The sequence below is a fragment of the Sinocyclocheilus grahami genome, unplaced genomic scaffold (genome assembly GCF_001515645.1).
Source record: "Sinocyclocheilus grahami isolate Dianchi unplaced genomic scaffold, SAMN03320097.WGS_v1.1 scaffold155.1, whole genome shotgun sequence".
NCBI lineage: Eukaryota > Metazoa > Chordata > Actinopteri > Cypriniformes > Cyprinidae > Sinocyclocheilus > Sinocyclocheilus grahami.
The window spans coordinates 851,463-873,539 of record NW_015505334.1 but is presented as its reverse complement, the minus strand read 5'-3'; the positions used below and the strand labels follow the sequence as shown (position 1 = coordinate 873,539).

General features: G+C 36.1%; 1 protein-coding gene and 1 pseudogene across 1 annotated transcript; one reads left to right on the top strand and one right to left on the bottom strand.

Annotated features, from left to right (window-relative positions):
* Positions 1 to 772: 772 nt before the first annotated feature.
* LOC107592637 (apoptosis-inducing factor 3-like) lies at positions 773 to 5,071 on the bottom strand (annotated as a pseudogene).
* On the top strand, positions 4,867 to 21,706 carry LOC107592621 (TLC domain-containing protein 2). The gene is made up of 4 exons (XM_016282159.1): positions 4,867 to 5,410; positions 5,740 to 5,822; positions 7,127 to 7,209; positions 21,074 to 21,706. Exons 1-4 carry the CDS (start codon positions 5,232 to 5,234, stop codon positions 21,461 to 21,463), a joined length of 735 nt encoding a protein of 244 aa, XP_016137645.1. The 5' UTR covers positions 4,867 to 5,231; the 3' UTR covers positions 21,464 to 21,706.
* The last annotated feature ends 371 nt before the right edge of the window (positions 21,707 to 22,077 follow it).

Below are 22,077 nucleotides of genomic sequence, written 5' to 3'. Positions count from 1 at the left end.
TTTTAAATGACAATGGCATGTAAGTACCTAAATTGTCCTCAGGGTGAAAATATGCATCTTAAAATCATACAGTCATTGTTGGAAAAGGTTCTAATACGCAAGAGATGCTGGAAAACCAAAGAATTTGTGGGTCCTTACGGATTTTTCTGAAGAACAGTGGGCAGTTTAACTGTTCAGGTCAAACAAGTCATGAACAACTATTACCAAAAAAAAAAAAAAAACACCAGCTGTGAATCATCCAGGTAATAACACATTAAGAATCAAGCGTATGTAAACTTTTGAACGGGGTAATTTTTATTAATTCAACTATTATTTTATTGTGTACTATATGTAAACATATTTTATGTGATATATCGTATTCAGGTCAGTACTAAATAAAAAATATATTTTGTATTTTACTCTTATTTTGGTAAAATAATTAACATTTTGCAAATACTGCAAAGTGTATGTATAATTTTGACCACATCTGTATATATACAGGCATTGAAGAAGAAATAATTTCCTGCTGGCACAAATGCTTATCACACATTATTTAGTCACTGATGACATCCAAGTGCTTCAGCTGTTTCTAAGAACAACTGCATGACAACTGTTTATTCCTTCCAGGACAAAAACAACATTTATGTGGAAAAAGCTTATACGGAAGACAAAACACAGTACCAATCTGTCTTTGTTACTGAAGATAAGCTATTAGGTCAGTCAATCAAATATAATGACAGATGGACAATCTGTAATCAATGCAGTCATGGAGGTAAGTGTTGCCAAAGCACTTTCATGGGAGCTGCAACCAGCTGAGGTCATTAGATCTGTGAAAGCAGAACAAATTCCTATATTATGTCCAGGAAAAGGCTTCACTTTTGAAATGCATGCAAATAAATTCAATAATTGCTTTTCAATTCTTAGCTCTGGCTTATGGATACAATGAGTTGAGGGTTTGTAACTTATGAATACTCACTGTGCCTGAGCCTTAGTGATCCTCTTCCCCATCAATAACATTTCCACCAACCTTGCGGCAGCAGGGTCAAAGTTCAAGCTGGCAGCTGCAGCAACCTCTTCGTCTCTGGATTATGATACAAACGGCGTTGAACAAAGAGAGATCCCAATTTCAATATTTACACCATTTGATGGACTTTTAAGGCTTTTCATAAACTATAAGCTTACTTGATATAAAATGCCAAGAATTTTCTTTCCTCTGTGCTTCCTTTGAAAACAATGTCAGTGTATCCTTCTCCATAGCCTTGCAGAATTAAAATAGATGAATAGTTAAAATGGTTTTATTAAAATATTATATTTTCTCAGAGAAGGGAGATTCATCTTGGAATGATCACCTGTATATCGGATACTTTTTCCCAACAGCATGGTCCAAAAGTATGGCACAGTATTTATCGCAACCTGTTGATTCAGCATGCTTAAGCCTGAGATTCTTCCTGTGGAGGACCGCAACCACATATTTTACACATTTCCACATACACTACTGTTCACTACAGGAATCTTGATGAATAGAAAGAACATCAGAATTATTTGGTAACAATGTAAATGTCCTGATCAATTTAATGTGTCCTTGCTGAATAAATATGTTGACAGTATTTCTTTTTTAAAAATCTTACTGACCCCAAACTTTTGTATTTTTGAACATTCAGAATTTGATTATTATATCATGTGGTACCATGAGCTTGCACCAATTGCCAGTGTCCAATGTTGACTCTCTTATGTCCAACCAAAGGAAGTGGAAAGGACGCCACATCTCCAGCAGCAAAGACATCAGGAATGTTGGTTTTCATGAACTGCAAAACACAGGTGTCATAAAAACTGCTATATTTTATAATTAAAGTGTCTGCTCTATGTGATATGAAGGCTGTTACCTTGTCAACAACAACAGCACTGCGTGAATCAATTTCCACAGATGTTTCCTTAAGGAAATCAGAGTTTGGAATGACACCTTAGAAAGGAATATAGATGTAACTGTTAAAAATGAATGTCTTTGCTTCAGTGAAAACAACAAAGCTGCTATGTCAAACTTGTTGTACATACCAATGCCCACAATTACAATATCTGCTGGAAGGACTTCACCATTTTTCAGAACAACTTCCTTAACCTAAACAATTGTGTTAGATATTTTGTTTATGATGCGCTAACATCAGCTCTATGATTGTTTAGTAATGCACTGCTTCTTACCTTCCCATTTTTCCCCCGGATTTCAGCCACACCATTACTTGTATAGAACGTCACGTTTTTCTCTTCCAGCATCTTTAACAAAAGAGGAATTACTTGCAATTGATGGTGTATTGCAATAAACCAAAACATTAAGAAAATACCACAATATTCACTGACCTGCATTGTCCTTTACCCAATATCTGGACCCAGTGATGACTGGAAAGGAAATTTACTGCTGCCAATAACAGTGACACTGGCTGCCTTGTCAGACAGATAAGCTGCTACCTCCATTCCTGATTGATAGACATAATTTTGCAATATTGCCATTAACTAAGTGTTCATGAAAAAATACTCATTTTTATTTGTTTTCTGTTTACCTATGAATGAAGTTCCAACGATGACAGCCTTCTTGCTGACACTCATTTGATAAATTTCTGTGGCGTCCTTATAGCTCTCCAGCAATTTCACATTTTCAAGTTCAGCACCAGGACATTGCAGAGGTCTTGCTCTAAAATCAAAAGTACATATTTCACCATCAGACACTGCATCCAGATAAGAGTCAATATGTCTATCACTACATTTGGTGCTAAGCAGTTTTATGAGACATTTATCTAAAAAACAAACTAAGATCTAACCTGCCGCCTGTAGAAATCAGGAGCTGGTCATAGTGTTGGCTAGTCCCATCCTTGAAAGTCAGGGTTTTAGCCTCTGTGTTAACAGACTTTACCTTTGAGGGACAAATTATTGTTAACATACACAAATACAATGCATGTGATCCCAGGAATTATCCCAGGAAAATAAACTAAAGAAATAAAAGTAACAAACCTCTTTTTTAGTCCACACTTCAAATCCATGCTGTTGATGGAAATCATTCTGTCGTAGCAGCACCTTTTCAATTTCAATATTCATTGCCTAGAGGGGTCCACAACAGAACAGCTTTATTAACAGTAAACAAGGAACTACACTGGTTTATAAATCCAATAAAACAATGGGGAGCTATTAAAATCATATAATCTGGTTTTGTTTCCTCAGTGATCCATGGATACCAACTTTGCTAAGCTTGGTCTTATCCAGAGGCAGCTGCTCATCTTTGGTAACCATTATAATTCTCCCTCCATAATCATTCTGACGAAGGGTTTCTGCACATTGCAGTGAAGCTGGACCTGTGAAAACACAAACACACACATTGCACTAGGGCAGAGGCTTATACATTTGTAAAGGCAGTGGATAGCCTTGGATAGACAGTGGATAGACTCTGAACTTCAGCTGAACTCATTTTAAATTAACTCAATAATGTATTTAATGTTTTATTATTTTTTTTTTGTTTGATCTGGTTTTGTTTCCTCAGTGATCCATGGATACCAACTTTGCTAAACTTGGTCTTATCCAGAGGCAGCTGCTCATCTTTGGTAACCATTATAATTCTCCCTCCATAATCATTCTGACGAAGGGTTTCTGCACATTGCAGTGAAGCTGGACCTGTGAAAACACAAACACACACATATATTGCACTAGGGCAGAGGCTTATACATTTGTAAAGGCAGTGGATAGCCTTGGATAGACAGTGGATAGACTCTGAACTTCAGCTGAACTCATTTTAAATTAACTTAATAATGTATTTAATGTTTTATTATTATTTTTTTGTTTAAGCAAACTGCCTGCAGTACACCACAAAATCCTCTAGGGGGTGACGAACATCATAGGATGATAAAAGATACACTTACACAAAATAAGCAGTGAATATATAAAGATCTGTCCTGATAATGTTTCTTTTACTCACCTCCTCCAATCAGAACAACCGTGTGAGTGACTCCAGGCACTCTACCGCACATTTTCTTAACACGCTTCTTCAGTTTCTAAGAAGTGCAAAAAAAATAAAATAAAATCTAATGAAAAAAAGCACCTAATTTTGTACTGAACCATAAAAAGACTAACCTTTTTATCAGTGGTCACATAAACTTTACCACCCTCAACTTTGACCTTAACAGAACAGTGCAAATAGATAAAAAATCAAATCACAAAGTGATTCATATCATATGGGAAATTCCATGAAATACAATTTAAATTGTAGTAGGTATATGACAAAACAAAAACACTTTCAGCCTCACCTTTTTCCACTGTTCCAAATGTGAACACATATGCATCACATACGAATTATGAAATTCTATGTCCATCACATCTCAAATCACTTTCTGGTGGAAAAGACATTTTTAAACATTATTGAAATTGTTTCTTTAATGAAATATTGACCGACTCAGAACGTTGAGTAACACGGACGAGCTGCAACCTCGATGTCTTCTGCAACGATTTATTAGATGACGAGCAATAAATAAACATAACTTTTAAGCGGAACTTTACTGGTGTTAAATATTATTGTTATTATTATTATTATTATGTTGGAAAATGTAACAAAAAGTCATGTAAAATACTGGTAAATATAATTATTTTATTTCAGACAAATGGAATAATGAAGAGGCTGGAGAAGCATGGCACGTCAAAAATACAATCTGAGCGTCAGCCGAAGACACTGACAGCTTTCTTTCTTTCTTAAAACGCAAATTACGAAATCCCCACCTATACTACATCTCCCATAGTTCAACTTTGCAATACGGGGCGGGACATACGCCCGAGACCAGACGTTCATTTGCTCAACCGCGCCTCGCGATGATTGGGCGGGGATTCTCTTGTTTGGTTATTGAAAAAGCGAAAAAGTTACACAAGCGTCAGGATTTTGTAACGCACACGTTAGCTACTATTTAATTGTGGCTATTCGTGACTGAGCTATTACTGTCTTTACATCTTTACATCGGACCGAACAAACTGAGCACTGAAACAAAAAGCTTTGTTTTTTATTAACAAAGATAGAATAATCGAGCAATTTTAAATTATACAAGGACTCTACCTACCGAGACGACATTGTCGTATATGTTTGGATTACTGAAAGTGAAAATGAAATAAATGCAAACAACCGGGATGTCATTTTTGATGAAATAACAGATAAAACGCGTAACTGGTAGGTCTAGACGCGTGCGACAGATTCGGGTAGTGACAACGAGACAGAAGCGCGCGCTTAAAATATGGAGTTGAATTCAGTGATTTTGACCACTGGGTCTTCGGTAGGCTTTTTTAAATTAGTAAACTATGGAATCGGCAAACTTCTTATCCCCGAAAGCGCTCAGAGGAACGTTTGGAAGTGGAAAAACATCTCCACGTCTTTCGTACACAGCCTCCTAACTGGAGTGTGGTCCGTGCTTTGGTGAGTGTCAGAATTCCCACACATGTGCATAGGTAATACATTGCAGACCCATATGTTCCTGTATGCACGGTCTGTTTGATGCCTTTATCAGATGCTTGAGAATTTGATCCAACTGTAGGATCTTCTCAGCTGCCTCTTTAACGGGTGTAGTTTAACAGACACATGGGTATTTGATAAGCTGCGCGTAGACGACACACGTTTACCCCAGTGGTTCATTGAAGATATGAACGTTTGTGGTTTGTGCTAACCACCCAACATTTTTCACAGATGTGGTGCATTTTCATTTTAAACGCCATTCCCTGATTATAAAACGTCTCTGTTTGTTGTAGTTTTTGCATGCATCCCAAGATGGCTGAGGATTTGATAGAAACACACTCCGTTTTCTCTCATGCCTTGGTATCTGTATCAATCGGTGAGTATAAAGCTTTATGATAAAAGCGTTTCACGGTGTTATTCAGAGAGCGGGATGCCCATGTGTTACAAACGCACTCCTGTCATGTGCAACAGTGCCCACTCAGTTCAGTTTTTGAGTGAACATTTCCAAAATTATCAACAAATAATGCTCTTTTTCACTAAAAAACTGAGGTGTGTAAAGTCAGATCAGTGAGACCTATTACCAGTCAGTTCCAACAAAGGAATAGAAAATCTCATAATGACAGATTTACAAGCAATTTTTAAAAGGCTGGCCATTTTAGGTAAAGGATCCTTTTACCATAAATAAGTAATATAAATTATATATATTTAATAAATATAAAGGAATACATTTTTTATTGCATTGCAGTTGTTCCTCTTGGATTATTAGCTATTATTTGTGTATTTTGCTTTCATTTAGCATCGCTCTTAAATGTTGCACAGTTGACTGCAATGTTTATTTCAACCAATAAGTAGATAATTCCCATTCAAAATGCCAAATGCCAGAGATATTTTGAATACTTAGAGGATACCCACATGCTTTTGGCAGAAATGTTAACTGTAGCTGCAGAATGAATGGTTGGCTTTATGATCTGTCCCATGCAGAGTGCTACCCCCAAGTCACATGACTCTTTATGAATGGGCCTTTACTTTTATTTTTATACTCTTTTACAATTTATATCTTTTTCTTTTTACAGAAAATGTTACTTCTGCATAATATATGCCCATAAAAAGTTAACTGCAAGGCACATGGGTTGACATGTACATCCGCCAATCTATAACGCAGCATCTCTTAAAATTGTGGCTTTTCAAGTTCTTGCTTGAAAGTCTGATGTAAACTTGTATCTAATACGCCTCAATAGACAAAACATGAAGGACTGAGTTCATGCGTTCATCTTACAGGAAAAAATAATTTTCTTAATGAGTATTTTCTTTTTTTTTTCAGTAAAATATCTATTCATTCTGAGGTGTTAAGGCTTGTTTTAGAAAATAAACACTGCTATCAGTTTAATGAGAGCTAAACAAATGGAATTGGGAAACGGGTGTGTATAATGAAAATGCTAATCAGTACATTTATATTAATGAGGTCTCCTATATTGAGCTTCATTTGCTGTTGATCTGCTCTAAAATGCAGTCTCCATGGAGACCCTCATATTTGGAGATGGATATAAATAGCTCTCTGGAAATGACATCTTGGTTACCAACACAATTGTAGTCATGGGATCTGTTGCTTGAAAAACCTGTTAAATGATCCATGTCCTCGGTTTAACAGATATAGTGTTAATATGCATTATTGTGTTTCAGGTTACTTTATATATGACTTCTTTGATATGGTTATCAACCAGAAGATCAGTCATTCATGGGAGCTCCTTTTCCACCATGTTGTGGTGAGTAGACACAAAGCATGGTACATACAAATTATTATATATTTTTGGAGAAACCCATTGACTTCACTGCTATATGGATAAATCATGAAATATGCCCAAATTTAAAGCCTATTTTAGGACCATTAAGATTTTCTTGACAATTAAGCGCATTTTCCTCTAAATTCTCATTTGTAATGCATCCAGACGTTTGTCCTTTTTATTTTTTTTCCATTCCCATTAATATCAATGTGATTCTCATTACATTCTAATACTGTAATAAATAGACTTTCCAAAATCTAAATAGATTTTCAATCATCATAAATTAAAGGTTCAACAAATACTACCTTCATTCTAAGTACCTTTATAATTAAAATAATATATCATTGCTTTTTGCCTTACAGATATGAGAATTTGGATGATAATAGTGCTTAATTTTCATGAATATAATGTCATAAAATAATAGGACAATAAATGATTAAAATAAATTAAATTAAAAGAAAGCCACTGGCTAGTTGAGAAGGAGGTTTTAATGGTAAACAGTAACATCATTCCAGAAGAGGTTTCTGTATTGCTCATCCATCTAATAAAACTACTCAGACCTGATTCGGCATCTTTTCAGTGTATTCAAATATAGTCCAACCTGTCTGACCACCTTGTCTTTGCCATGTTTGTGGTTAGACATTTTTGGAAAAAGGTGAGGTGATAAAGTCAACAGAGGTTCTGAATCTGAATAGATTATATACGTAATATAAACAAGTCAATAACGAGGCCTGTTGAACAAATCATTTGCATTAACTCAGCACTTATACAGATTATCACAGCCAGTGTATCCTGCTCTGTTGCAATGGACGAGGAAGGACGCTGTCCTAACATTTGCATTGAGTTCAGTGGGTTTTCTGAGCTTCGGTTCTTTTGGGGTTCTGTGGCGTCACCACTTGGTAAAGTAGCCAGCTTCATTCTGTGGTTCTGTTGTTACTGTTGTTCCCTCTTTTCTTGAGATCTCATTCAGTGAAGTGGCTGGAGGGAACATGCTGGCAGATTCTTAATGGCACTGTGAGAAAGTGTCAGACGCCCTCATCTCCACCCCATCCCGTTCTTCCCCACTGCTTACATCATGAGCCAAACTGTAATAATAAGAGAAGCGTTGTTTTAGATGTGCTTAGTTTGAATGGAATGCAGCCCGTCAACAAATGAAGACCTTTTTTGTTGCTGGATCAGGTTGGACTGAACATACTGTATGTCTTGCCACACCAAAAATGCCATTATGATGTTTTATTTTCCAACGAATCAAAATGTCTACAGGCGAAATATTTGCAAAGGCAATTGGAGTCTGTGGAAAGTCTTTTTTATTGGAATTAAAAGATCATTGGAGCTTTAGAACGTGTGATCAAGATGAGTGTGGGCGTCTTGCCTCACCCCATCCAGACTACTTGTAGTTTTACCTTCACATTTAATGCATTAATTAAACACACTACCATTCAAAAGTTCAGAATCGGTAAGATAAAAAAAAAAAAAATACAACAAAAACAGTACTATTGTATAATATTACAATACAAAATAACAATTTATTTCAGTATATTTTAAAATATAAATCATTGTGAAAACTGAATTTTCAGCAGCCATTACTCCAGTCTTCAGTGTCACTTTATCCTTCAGAAATCAATTTAAATCACTGATTTGATGCTCAAGAAGCATTTACTATTATCAATGTTAAACAGTTGTGCTGCTTAATATATTTGTAATATTATAAGTGTCCTTGCTGTATTTCTTTCAAAACAATCTTACTGAATATATAAAAGAAAAAAACACTTGGCAAAAAAAAGTCTTGCTGATCCCAAACTTTTGAAAGGTAGTGTACATAAAATCGAGTCTGATTTGAGGTGAAGAGGAAGTCCGTGTATGGAAACACTTATTGCTTAAAGGAACACTCCACTATTTTTTGAAAATAGGCTCATTTTCCAACTCCCCTAGAGTTAAACAGTTGAGTTTTACCGTTTTCGAATCCATTCAGCCGATCTGGCGGTAGCACTTTTAGCTGTAGCTTAGCATAGATCATTGAATCTGATTAGACCGTTAGCATCTCGCTCAAAAATGACCAAAGAGTTTCTATATTTTTCCTATTTAAAACTTGACTCTTCTGTAGTTACATTGTGTACTAAGACCGACGGAAAATGAAAAGTTGCGATTTTTCTAGGCCGATAGGCTAGGAACTATACTCTCGTTCCGGCGTAATAATCAAGGAACTTTGCTGCCGTACCATGGGTGCAGCAGGCGCAATGATATTACACAGCGCCTGAAAATAGGCTAACTTCCGTCAACATAACCAACGTGACCACCTGCTTGCACAGGGAGCGTGCTGGGAACTATTTTCAGGTTCAATGATCTATGCTAAGCTACAGCTAAAAGTGCTACCGCTAGACCCAGAGATCGGCTGAATGGATTCAAAAACGGTAAAACTCAGCTGTTTAATTCTAGGGGAGTTGGAAAATGAGCCTATTTTCAAAAATAGTGGAGTGTTCCTTTAAATAGTCATTCATTTGAAGTGGAAAAAGACAGATGGTGAGGCCCACTATCAACCCAGTTGTGTTGTCATATACCAATATAGTAATATAGAAGTGACAACTTAAAAATGGTTTGGTTGGTTTGTGGGTAGTACTGCTTGGCTGTCACTTTCGCGAATGCTGAAGTTTCCAGAGGTGGTTCTTTGGAAAACATCACACTGACCCAATAACATTTTTGGCATTTGGACCACCACAACCCTCCTTTTAAATGTTTCAGTTTCTCAGAAATGGTGCTTCAGAGAGCAAATGTCTCTCATCCCCCGTTCATTTAGCACAATTGTGTTTGCTAATTAAAGCCTTCAAGTCTCAGAGGACGCTGAGATGATCATTTTTGTATTAGTGCTCATGCATACCATGCATGCTGATATGCAATCAGTGGAAAAATACTAAACAATGGAGGAGTCTGATGGTTTGGCTAGTGTCTGGCAAGGGTGATTGTTCGTTCACCTAAACACAGAAGCCTGATGTGATTGTATTTGCTCACTGACAGATTTTACTCAATCGCTAAAGTGATGCAGTTGAGTGGTTCCATGCCAGGAAACTCAATTACAGCCCCCTGCATTTTCTGTAGAACCTGATAATCCAGCTCTGCTGTGTTAAACCTGTAGCTTTCCCTGACTGGTTCAAGCTGCTGTACTCTGGATAAAGCTGTCAGTAACATAAGTGGTAAACAAGTCAATTGTAGTAAGAAGTCCCTGTACGCTTTTATGTAGCTTATTGAATGGCGATGCAGTTATAATGCAACTACACAGTAGGGAAGTTTCAACAAACTAGTTTTGCTTTTTTAAATGTTTTTATCACTTTTAAAGCACCACCATTACAACCAAAAACATTCAGACAGACATCTTAGATGTCTGAAACCTCTCCTAAGAATGAACCTGAAATTTGTCTGATTATCTTTTATTTTATTTTCTATTATTGTTGTTATTATTATTATTATTATTATTATTATTAATTTTTTTCCCTTATGTCTTTACCTGGCAGTTGTTTTGCTCTAGGCCATGACAGTATGTTTGATTTTCTATGATTCCTCTTTAAATGACTCATTTTATTGTAAAATATAATACATATTGTAATAATTGTGCAAAAACAATTAACCAACTGCTTGCCCACCAACATGAGTAATATCTACTACACAGTTTGTCTGTAGTTCTAGAGCAAATGATAACGAAGAGTGCATACATCGACAGTAGGTCAAAGGTTAACAGCAAGCTTTGTTCTGTTGGAAGGGAAGTGGAAAGAATAAGAGACAGCAGAGGAATGAGAGAGAAAGAATGGGTACGAGCGAGGGAACCACTTTTGGCTCCAGAGCTCTGTAGTGTATTTGTGGCTGGATCCCTCCTCCTCTTGCAGCATGCATACAGCATTTTCCAGACAGAAGCAGAGGCATCTGGTCCACATATGTTCATACTCCAGGTCTCTTATAGACGAGATCCCATTGAATGCAAACCTCTAAAATCCTCTCAGTCTCTCTCTGATGAAGACCTGTATTTGTACTTACTCCAACAGACCTTTCAGAACGTCATGCTGTCTGGGCAAAAACAACCCACTTGTAAATAAGATCTCCGTCTTCCCAGCAACCAAAAAATAGACATGCCATTTATATTCTGAGAACTTCCTGTTTATTTTTTTGAATGGAACTTCCTTGAAGTATGAAATAGCTCCATCTGATATGTTTATTTTTCCAGTGTAGTTGAAAATGTAGGTGAATTTCACCGTGATGTGAGTGATGACAGCAAACAAAGGAATGCTGCCCACCTAGAAACACTTTCAAAATAGTCATTGTGGTGGGTTCAGTGTGTACCTTACTGAGATTAAGGGCTGAAGGCACACAGTCTTGTTTGATTCGGAGCGTTTCAATGCCTTGAGTCCGAGTACCTCAAAGTGGATCTGGAGCACTGCCATAGTACATGTCCGGTTGTCATGGAAGCTATGTTGTGCATGTGTGTATGCATGATGCTACACATGGCTCCAAAATTATGAATTGGGGGTCGGCGATATGGCAAAAATATATCAAGATTTATTTCAGGAAATTCACAATTTTATCACGATTATTTGTCATGTTAGTTTTACTATTTTGCAAGTTGTCTGAGCAGTACAGCCAAACTAATTTCCCTATTTTAATAATAAAGCCTTATAAGGTAACAAAATATAAAATAAAAAAGAATGGCAGACATTTAGGCCAAAGTGGGCGAAGATAAAAATCTTTGTCATTATTTTATCTTTGTTATTAAAAAATAAGAACAAAGATACACATTACAAATACAAATAAAACAAACAGTACTTTGTTTTTCAGGTACAGTAGGTGTATTTAGCAGTGGCATTCAATAAATTGAATGAACAAAAATAAAAATTAAACACTATACACTTCACTGTATAAATTATACATTGATTCTAATTAAAGCAACTGTATTACAGTTCTTCAGTCAAAAGCAGTGAGTGTTTTTACTTTTCTTTTTTGTTTTGTTGTTTTATTAACCTTAAAGGGATAGTTCACCCAAAATGAAAATTGTCATAGTTGTTTTAAACATGAATGAGTTTCTTTCTTCTGTTGAGTATAACATTTATTTTGAAGAATGGAGGTAACCAAACAGTGACTTCCATAGTATTTTTTTCTTACTATCAAGGTCAGTGGGGACCAGCAACTGTTTGGTTACTCACATTCTTCAAAAATACCCTTTTTCTTTTTTTTCTTTTTTTTTTCTCAGCACAAGAAAGAAATTAATACAGCTTTGGGACAACATGAGAGTGAGTAAATAATGACAGAATTAAAATTTTTGGGTGAACTATCCCTATTTAATATACAGGCACGCATCAATTTTTCTCTCAAATCGATTACTTCATGCCTAATTTGGACATGACCAGCTGTGTCTATATTTAAACCTTGTGTTTTTGTCAGTATTAATCTGAAGATAACTTTGTCCAGTAGTCAGGCGCTGTTTGACAGGCTTTTTGTGTGTGGACTCTTATTAAAAAAAAAAAAAAAAAGCATTTGTTTTGTTTTGATTGTCTTGTCTATCACGCTGAAATCATGCGTTTAAAGCCACATTAATTTAAACTTCTGATATAGTGTTTTCTGAGCGCACACATCCAAAGCACACGCACAGAAAGCGGCTGTCACACGGCATGCGAGTACTAAACTAAGTTCTCTTCATGTCTTATTGCGCTTAAACTGTCAAATACACAAGTTTGTTCAAAACACATGAGTTACAAAAACAGTGTTATGTCTGTGAAGGTAAACAGCTGGGGGAAAAAATTGCATGTTTATATTAGATCTGTGTGGCAGCAGCTTAATATACAGTAAATCAATAAATCCACTGCCCTCTTGTCTTCTCTGAGGCTGGGACTCTAAATAGGGTTCTGTGCTCGTATGTGCAGCTAACGATAGAACAGGTAGCATGCTTTACTTGAACTTTTGCCATGGCGCTAGAACTGGTACACCGTTGTTGTTTGCGAAAACAAGAATGGCGGCGCCGTGAGTGGAAACGTGCAGATAATGGGGCGGTGATTATAATAAGATCCCTTTGCCACGTCACAAAAGGAGTGAAATCTGACACACTCGTTTTTTCAGATGCTTGCAGAAAAAGGCTTACCAAAACAAAGTTACTGGGTTAATCTTTTTCACGTTTCCTGGGTTGGTAGATGCACTGGGAACCCGATTATAGCACTTCAAAATTTATTTTCAGGCGAATAAACAAAAAAAATGCCATAAACCCCCCCCCCAAACTTTGCAACTGTACAGTAAAAACATTAATAAAATGAGTGATTACTAAATCTAATTTTATTGTCTGGTTGTGTAAATTAGTTGGACAGAAAAATAAATTTTGTTGCCCTATGTGCAATAACAGTTATGTTCAGTTAGTTTGCTTTCATGGACTTTCAGTTTGTTTTCATGAGTCACGTGTGTTTCTTTGTCTTAGTTTCCCATCAGTCATCAGTTGTCATGGGCACTCATCTAGTCATCACACCTGTTCATTATCATCTCATTATCACCATGTATTTAAGTTGTTCCTTCTCAGTCACTCATTGTCCAGTCACTGTTATGTTTAGTGTGTGTTGCCCTGCCTGTGTGCCTATTATTTGGATTATTCTCATTAAACTTTGTGTTGGAACGTCACTCTTCATCTTCTGTCTTCCTCGCAACAACCCGTGACAAGCATAGCATAACATAAGAGAGATATTAGCCTACTTTAGCAAGATGAGTGATTACTGCATAAATTTCCCCTCTTCTTTTTACCTAAATTGTATATTATATTGTATTATATTATTACACTGTGATATACAGACGTGCCGTGCATATGAGCAGTAAAAACCTATTCGCGCATTCCATTTTTCTTCTTGTGCGGGCGCCCATGCCTAAATCAACTATTGTTCTCAGTTTATCAGATTTATCATATCAGTAGTGATGTGGTTTATTTTTATTCCTGTTCTGATGCCGAACGATGATGGTGCTGTCTTTTGTCTTATTTATTTTGGTTTATACTAACACACTGGTTCTCAATTCCAGTCCTGGGGACCCACGGCGCTGCACATTTTGTACGTCTTCCTTATTTATACTGTCCTGCATAGTTTAGCTCCAGCCCCAATTAAACACACCTGATCTAATCAAGCTCTGACTAGGTGTATACTAGAAACATCCAGGCAGGTGTTTTGAGGCAAGTTGGAGCTAAACTCTGCAGGACAGAGGCCCTCCAGGACCGTGTTTGGACACCCCTGCAGTAGTGGAATATGTTGGGAAAGTAGGGCCTACAGTATGTTTTGGATCTTGCATCCTCATATTGTGAACAAATACTTACAAAATGCTATGTTGTAAAAGAGTGCATTTTGTCTACATGTATACTATTGTTCAAAAGTTGGGATCTGGGATAAGAATTTTTTTTGAAAGAAATTAATTTATTATGCATTAAATTGATCAAAAGTCACATTTATAGTGTTACTAACACAAGTTTTCTGTATTAATTCAAATACTTAAGCTTTCTGTCAATTGAAGAATCTTGAAAAAATGTATTGTGGTTTCTCTGCAGGACAGAGGCCCTCCAGGACCGTGTTTGGACACCCCTGCAGTAGTGGAATATGTTGGGAAAGTAGGGCCTACAGTATGTTTTGGATCTTGCATCCTCATATTGTGAACAAATACTTACAAAATGCTATGTTGTAAAAGAGTGCATTTTGTCTACATGTATACTATTGTTCAAAAGTTGGGGTCTGGGATAAGAATTTTTTTTGAAAGAAATTAATTTATTATGCATTAAATTGATCAAAAGTCACATTTATAGTGTTACTAACACAAGTTTTCTGTATTAATTCAAATACTTAAGCTTTCTGTCAATTGAAGAATCTTGAAAAAATGTATTGTGGTTTTCAAATAAAATATTAAGCAGCACAGCTGTTTTCAACACTGATAATAATAAGAAATGTTTCTTAAGCAGCATATTAGAATGCTTTCTGAAGGATCATGTTACACTGAAGACTGGAGTAATGGTGCTGAAAATTCAGCTTCACCATCACAGGGAAAAAAATGACACTTTAAAATAAATTTAAGTAAAAAATACTTTGCATTGTAATCATATTTCACAATATTTCAGTTTTTACTTAATTTTCAATCAAATAAATGCTGCTTTTTGTAACCTTTTAAAAAAATCATACCAATCCCAAAGGTTTAAACAGTTGTGTCTCTATTTATTTTTTGGGTCCTGTTATTCTTTGACCAGGGTTTTATGGGGTTTTACTGACCCAACCCTGCCTTCCTCAGGGTCATGTCGTGTTTGTCTTGTCAGGAATGAGGTTGTGGACTTTGTCCTGACCATGACTGAGTAAACGTCTTCACAAAACACATCATTATCATTTACAAGGGGGAAGGGGAAAAGAGTGTCAGTATCTCCTACACTTAATAGTCTTTATTTCCATTGCAATTATCCATTTACATTTTCAGTATCTATTTTTAGAACTTCATTAAAACAATTTATTGACCCATTTTCATCCGGCCACAAAATATTAGTGCATTTATTTAGCGTCTTAGATTGTGAAGATTAAATAGACATATTTAGGTGGTTTAGAATTGTTGCAAATTTTTTTGTCAGTTTATCAGGGAGAAAAAAAACATGTCAAGCACACCTTTAATCAAAAAGTTTTTTTTTTTTTTTTACCTTTAAATAGACATATTTAGGTGGTTTAGAATTGTTGCAAATTTTTTTGTCAGTTTATCAGGGAGAAAAAAAACATGTCAAGCACCCCTTTAATCAAAAGGTTTTTTTTTTTTTTTTTTACCTTCAAACTGATATTGGAATACCCAGAAAAAAAGAAAAAAAATATAAAAATAATAATTATATATATATATATATAAAATTTTGGGGGTCATGTTCAATTTATATATTTAAACTGGTAAACAAACAATTTATTTAACCAACAGCCATTTTAACCCGTTGCAACTGAAAATGTTAAATTCGGTAAGTAAAATGTTTCACATGGGGTTTTTTTCTTTTAAATGATGCAATTGAATCAGAGTTTATTTGGACAGACTGTTTCAATTAACGCTCTCATAGTTACAGGACAAAGCAGAATTGTGAAACTAGTCTAATGACAACCTTTGTTAGGAAACTTAATGGGTAAATAAAAAGTACTTTAAAATCATTGTAATATTCGTGATGTTGCTTAATCGATGACAAATTCATTGTGAAAATACTGTGAATGTTCAAGATTCATCCAGCTCATCTCACCCATCTTAAAAATCATCAATGATTCATGAGAATGTTGGATTCAAACACACACTCACATATTCATACATCTTTTTTTCCTCTCAAACTGTGCCACACCCGTGGAGTTCACCTCTCTCAACACCTTTAGTTCATATGGTTATATTTCCACACACTCCACCTTCAGCTTCATGTCCCAGCCCAGTTTTACTCTCTCACACACCATCTGATCCCTCCTCGGTCTCAGATGTCTTTAAATGGGTGGATCTGTGTTTGTGTCTGAAAACTTTTTAAAAGTAATGTACATAGTGCACAATTTGTATGGGGCCTCTTTTATGGTGTTTTTATTCTTAAATCATCGTAAAAATGACCATTCATTGACTTAAAAACTATCCAACAATGCATGTGTCCTCTCTGTTAGTCCACTTGTCCGTTCTTCTCTCATCACCTCATGTGGTCTAAAGCCATTGGCATCTGCGCTCTATTTCTCACTGAGCTTCAGTATTCCTCACATGCTGCTCAAATGGGCCTGCTGGCAAATCCTTCTGAATGAGTTTCACCTGTAACCAGGTTAACTGGTTTGAGACTGGTACTGCTACCACCCCCCATCCAGTTCCTCAGCAGGAGCCTTTTTGGTCCCATGCCAAATGCCATTTGTGTGTCTGCCATGCTTGTTGTTGTTTTTTGGTGTGTAATGGAGAAAGTAGAGACACTACTAATGGTAATTGACCCCACAGGGAGAGGTTTATGAAACCAAACACAGACTTGTAGCTTTACATTTACAACAGGGGAGCAAACCAGCGGGCATGTGCTAATGTGATGTTATTATTGCATCATTAGTACTTTTTATGCATATTTGTATTGAAAATAAGAGCATTGTTTTGGTTGAAAACAACAAAAATATTCAGGTGTGATCAGCATGTGCTTTTTTTTTTTATTGCTCCCACGCTTTGGCTTATCCGCTTCAGGGCTTTGCGTGTGTGAGTGAATAAGATTATTTCAGCATGACTGCAGATGGATTATGAGAATAATCTTGCTAATTCATATTCAAGCTGATTGTCTTTTGGTGTCTGCAGCATTACGTTGAAGTGGATTGTTTTTTGTGAAGTCATTTATTTGTATAGATTGAAAGCAGCTTTATAAGGAGTTGTGAGTTTAATTTGATCTTAATTTTAAAAGTATTTTGTGCTACCTAGAATTGGTTAATTTTCTTAGCACATTCATTCAAGCATCTTGTAAAGGTTTAAAGTCATTATATGCACTACCGTTATAATATCACTTATGCTCTGCAAGGCTACTTTGATGAATAGAACATTTAAACGGACAGCATTTATTCCAATTTTTGTAGCATTATACATCTTTACTGTCACTTTCAATTTAAATCTGTCACATCAATTTAAAACATCCTTACTGGATAGAAGTGTACTATACATTTACAATAAAAATATACATTTAATCGGTATGCGTGTTCCCTGAGAATCGGACCCTAACCGTGCCGTTTGCTAGCGCTATGTTCAACCAGGAGCTGTTCACATAAAGCAACATGTTATGTGATGTATATGACTCTTTTTCTGTCAATTATTATTTTCTTTTCAAGGCCGAGAAGGACGTTAAAGAGTGTTTTATCTCTTTATTACCATTGCCATTCAAATATTACATGTGTGTTTGTTTTTGATGTCTTTGACTTGTGTAACACCTGTTGACCTCATTTTGTGTAGAATACAGATCTCATTTTCGTTAGTAATATGAAATATATCCATCCACTTAGTCTCATCAGGCTTTGATCACTTCCATATGGTGTTCTTGTCACCTTAAGGAGAGATAGGGTCTCCTGAAGATAACAGGTTTGTTTGTGATGTTCAAAGCTTTATCCAGCTTAAGCGTTGTGTAAGTGGAGATGTTGACCTCACCAAGGCAAAGACAAAGTGTTAGCCAAAGGTCAACATCCTCTCAGTCATGAGACTGAGGACACAAATCTTATTTAGTAATCATGCGTCTTTATATTAAAAAGAGCCCTTCACTGCAGTCAGAGAAACATTTATAGACAAAAATCATGTTTACAGAGCTAACGGTCCTGCTAAACCAACAGTCTGTTTTTTTTATCGCTTTATATAAACTTAGAAATACTTTTCAGCTGTAATTGTTTCTAGCCTGTGCTCTGACTGTAGACCTCTTTTAGACAACTCAGATGTGTTTACAGTCCACATAGCTGGATGGATGGTCAGCTTTTGTCATACTTGGCTTTATGAATGGAGCATACATGCCACATATTGCTATTAAGAGAAGTATGATTGGATTTTAAGCTATTAAAAGCCATTATACATCACTTGCCTGCTTCATACCTTCTGAGAGAGGCACTGGCCTTACTGCTGTGACATTCCTCACCACAAGGACCAGCCGGGTGTCATGTGAACAGGGTTGCATTACAGACTCATCTGGGCAACCAGTGAATTTATGTCCTGTTACAAAAGCAGTTATATCACGGCAATGCCGCACGGTCACGTAAACTTGATATTGGATGTCATGTAACTGCGCCTTTGTGCTCTGCGAAAGACTCATCATACCTGACCGTTATGATAGAGGATTTGCCAATGTACACGTTTCATAAACTTAAAACATAAAACTGTATAAATCATAGAAGTTCAGAATTATAATAGTTAGTTCTTACTCTAAGTATCTCATGGTTGAGGTCTTAGTAAATACTTTTGATTTGTTTTTATATTTGACTGCGTTTTGGTTAGTGATTCATGGGAATGAGATACCAAGAGGAAAATGTCTTATAATGGATTGAAATCTAAATGCTAAAAGTTTTGCATTAATAAGTGTAAGCAGTTCAGATTAATCTATGCACTTTTCACAATGTTTTTGTAATGTTAGGCATAGACTGCCACCTAGTGGAAGATATGTGGAAGAAAAAAACGTTTTAAATTTCCTTTTGGATGAAAATGAATTAAAAAAATATATTTTAAAAACTTTTCATAAAAGTTACTTTTTTTTATCAATGAATAAGTAAATATTTTTGTCACATACAAAGTCAGTCACAATGTTCACATACCTCTATGCTTTAAATCAAGTTTTTTATTTCTGGTTATTCTCAGAGCTTGTTGGTTTGGTTCAGGACTCTTTATTGAAGATTATTATAAATGCTTATAGAGACAGTTCATGGGAAAAGTACTTCCAGAATCAAGGTCGCAATTACGATTATGCACTATTGGTAGTAATATTGACCAAAGCCATTCCTAGGGTTTGTTTGAACTGTAGAACTCCAGCTGGATTAGTGTCACTCGTGGTGATGGCTTTGGTTGTTGTCATGTTGCGTTTAGGACTGATCAGCTGAGCCTTTGTATTCCTGTCCTCAGCCTCTCCCTGCTGTTATCAGATGATACAGAACACAAGCTCATTTGTTTTCTTTTTGCCTCACAGCAGATAAGTGTTGAGAAGACGAAAGTGTTGCTGCTGAAATTAAGCACATTAGTCTGTGTATGACTTAACTGGCCTATTTAAATTGAATGACTTCCTATAGATGAATGAACATGTCAAACAACATCTTTAAAAATGCTTTAAAAAATCATATTACGATGAAAAATTGTTTCTGAAGGTAATGTTTGTAATAAGTTGGATACTTGATGTAATGTATGTAGTGAACTTGAAATTCATGGGCAGTTGTGGAAATGCAACCAAAAATTCTGGAAACAAATGGAATATCAAAAAATGTAGTTTTAAATTAATTTAAAGAATAGAAAATATAATATGTTTAACAATATTGTACAGATGTGTATTGATGTAAAAACAGCACAAGTATATGCATGTGTTGTGCAATGCAGTATTGACTTTAAACAAACTCCAAACTGAAACACTGAGGTGTGGAGACTAACAGTGGTATCAAAATAAACCTGGCCCAAACTGGCTTTTGGCTAATATTAGCACATGTGTACTCTACAAAAGTGCTTAAGAAGATATGAATACAAACTTAGTTTATTTTGCTTCAGGTAATAATGTGCCATCTTCTTGAGTAACAGAAGCTTCTCTACCTTCATGTTTTGCTTGATGTTGCACTGATTATTCTCTCAGGTGAACACAACCTCTTTTCTGTCAATGCATCATTAGAGCCAATTAAACCTGGATCATTTCACACTCTTCTGTTGTTGAATGTCAAAGTAACTGTTTCTGTACTTTTTTTTTCCTGCCTGATTTGCCTTTTAGCTGAAAGCTGAAAATGGCACAGTCATCTTAAAGGAATAGTTTACCCAAACAAGAAATTTGATGAAAATGTTCTCACAAAATGTAGATGAGTTTGTTTCTTCATCAGAACAGATTTGGAGAAAATTTCTCACCAATGGATCGTCTGCAGTGAATGGGTGCCGTCAGTCCAAACAGCTGATAAAAACGTCACAATAATCCACAAGTAATTCAGTTAGCATCTTGTGTAGTGAAAAGCTGTGTGTTTGTGATAAGTTCATTAAGATGTTTTTAACTTTAAATCATTGCTAAAATACAAGTCCTCTATTTATAATATTGCTGTCTCCTGTGAAAAATGTTCATTTTGGGGGTGAACTATTCCTTTAAAGTTTTCCTTGGCAAATTGTTAGTGCATTGCTATTAATAAAGCATCTCAATTTCTTTTGTTTGCAGGTGATCACCTGTTTCGGGATCTCGGTGTTGACCTGTCGGTATGTGGGTTTTGCAGTGGTGGCTCTGTTGGTGGAGATCAATTCAATCTTTCTGCACCTGAGGCAAGTGCTCCACATGGCCAGCTTGGGCAAAAGTACATTTTACCGTGTCAACAGCATGATAAATCTGGGCACCTACGTAGTGTTTCGTATCAACACTCTGGCCTGGATGACCCGCTGGCTGGTGCTGAATCGTGACCTCATCCCCTTGGTCAGCTACACCATCGGCAGTGTGGGTCTGGCCATCATGACTGCCATGAACATTGTGCTGTTTTACCGTCTGATGAGAAGTGACTTTATGAAGTCTAGCCGTGAGAAGGAGGTGAGAAAAGAGAAGGAAAAAGAAATGTAGGAAGAGGACTCCTCTCACTCCAGTTTCAGCTCCAACCAAATCCGCTCTCACCGTCACCGTTCCCACACTTTGGGGAAAATGTCCCTTTCAACCTGCTGACTTCATTCCTGCAAAACCTGATTGTCAACTAGACCGAAGTTCTAGTCACTTTTACTTAATCTTATGTAGACCTCAAGCTGTGCTAAGATTTTTAGGATCACAAAACTCACGGTTCGAATCATATTACGGATTTTGAGTCACGGATCGGATCATTTTTCGGATCCGCAAAAAAAACATTTGTGAAAGGATTAAAGCAGAACTAATTTTGATTTAAATGCGCTTAACTTTTTTTTGTTTCTTTCGGTTTAATTTTGAATACATGTAATTTATTTGTACTTAATGTCATTAATTGTAATGGTTGTAATGGTAATCAAAAATCACTTTTGATTACAAATGGAACACTGTCTTGTGAAAAATGTGAAAAATGATTTTGTTGGTGGTAAACAAAGAATGGTCTATTTATTTGTTTAGCCTTATTGTGTACTCAGTGCCATTGAAATTGTAGACTGAATTCTGATTCTAATTTGATTGGGCAGTAGTGGCCTGTCTGTCCGGTGGGAAAGTTGACGTACTGT

What these genes read in the sequence shown, in the direction of transcription:
- LOC107592621 (XM_016282159.1), top strand. Translation starts at nt 5,232, where the DNA reads ATGGAGTTGAATTCAGTGATTTTGACCACTGGGTCTTCGGTAGGCTTT. An exon ending in GGAGTGTGGTCCGTGCTTTG is followed by an intron (nt 5,411 to 5,739) that starts GTGAGTGTCAGA and finishes TGTTTGTTGTAG; the next exon opens with TTTTTGCATGCATCCCAAGA. An exon ending in TCCTTTTCCACCATGTTGTG is followed by an intron (nt 7,210 to 21,073) that starts GTGAGTAGACAC and finishes TTTTGTTTGCAG; the next exon opens with GTGATCACCTGTTTCGGGAT.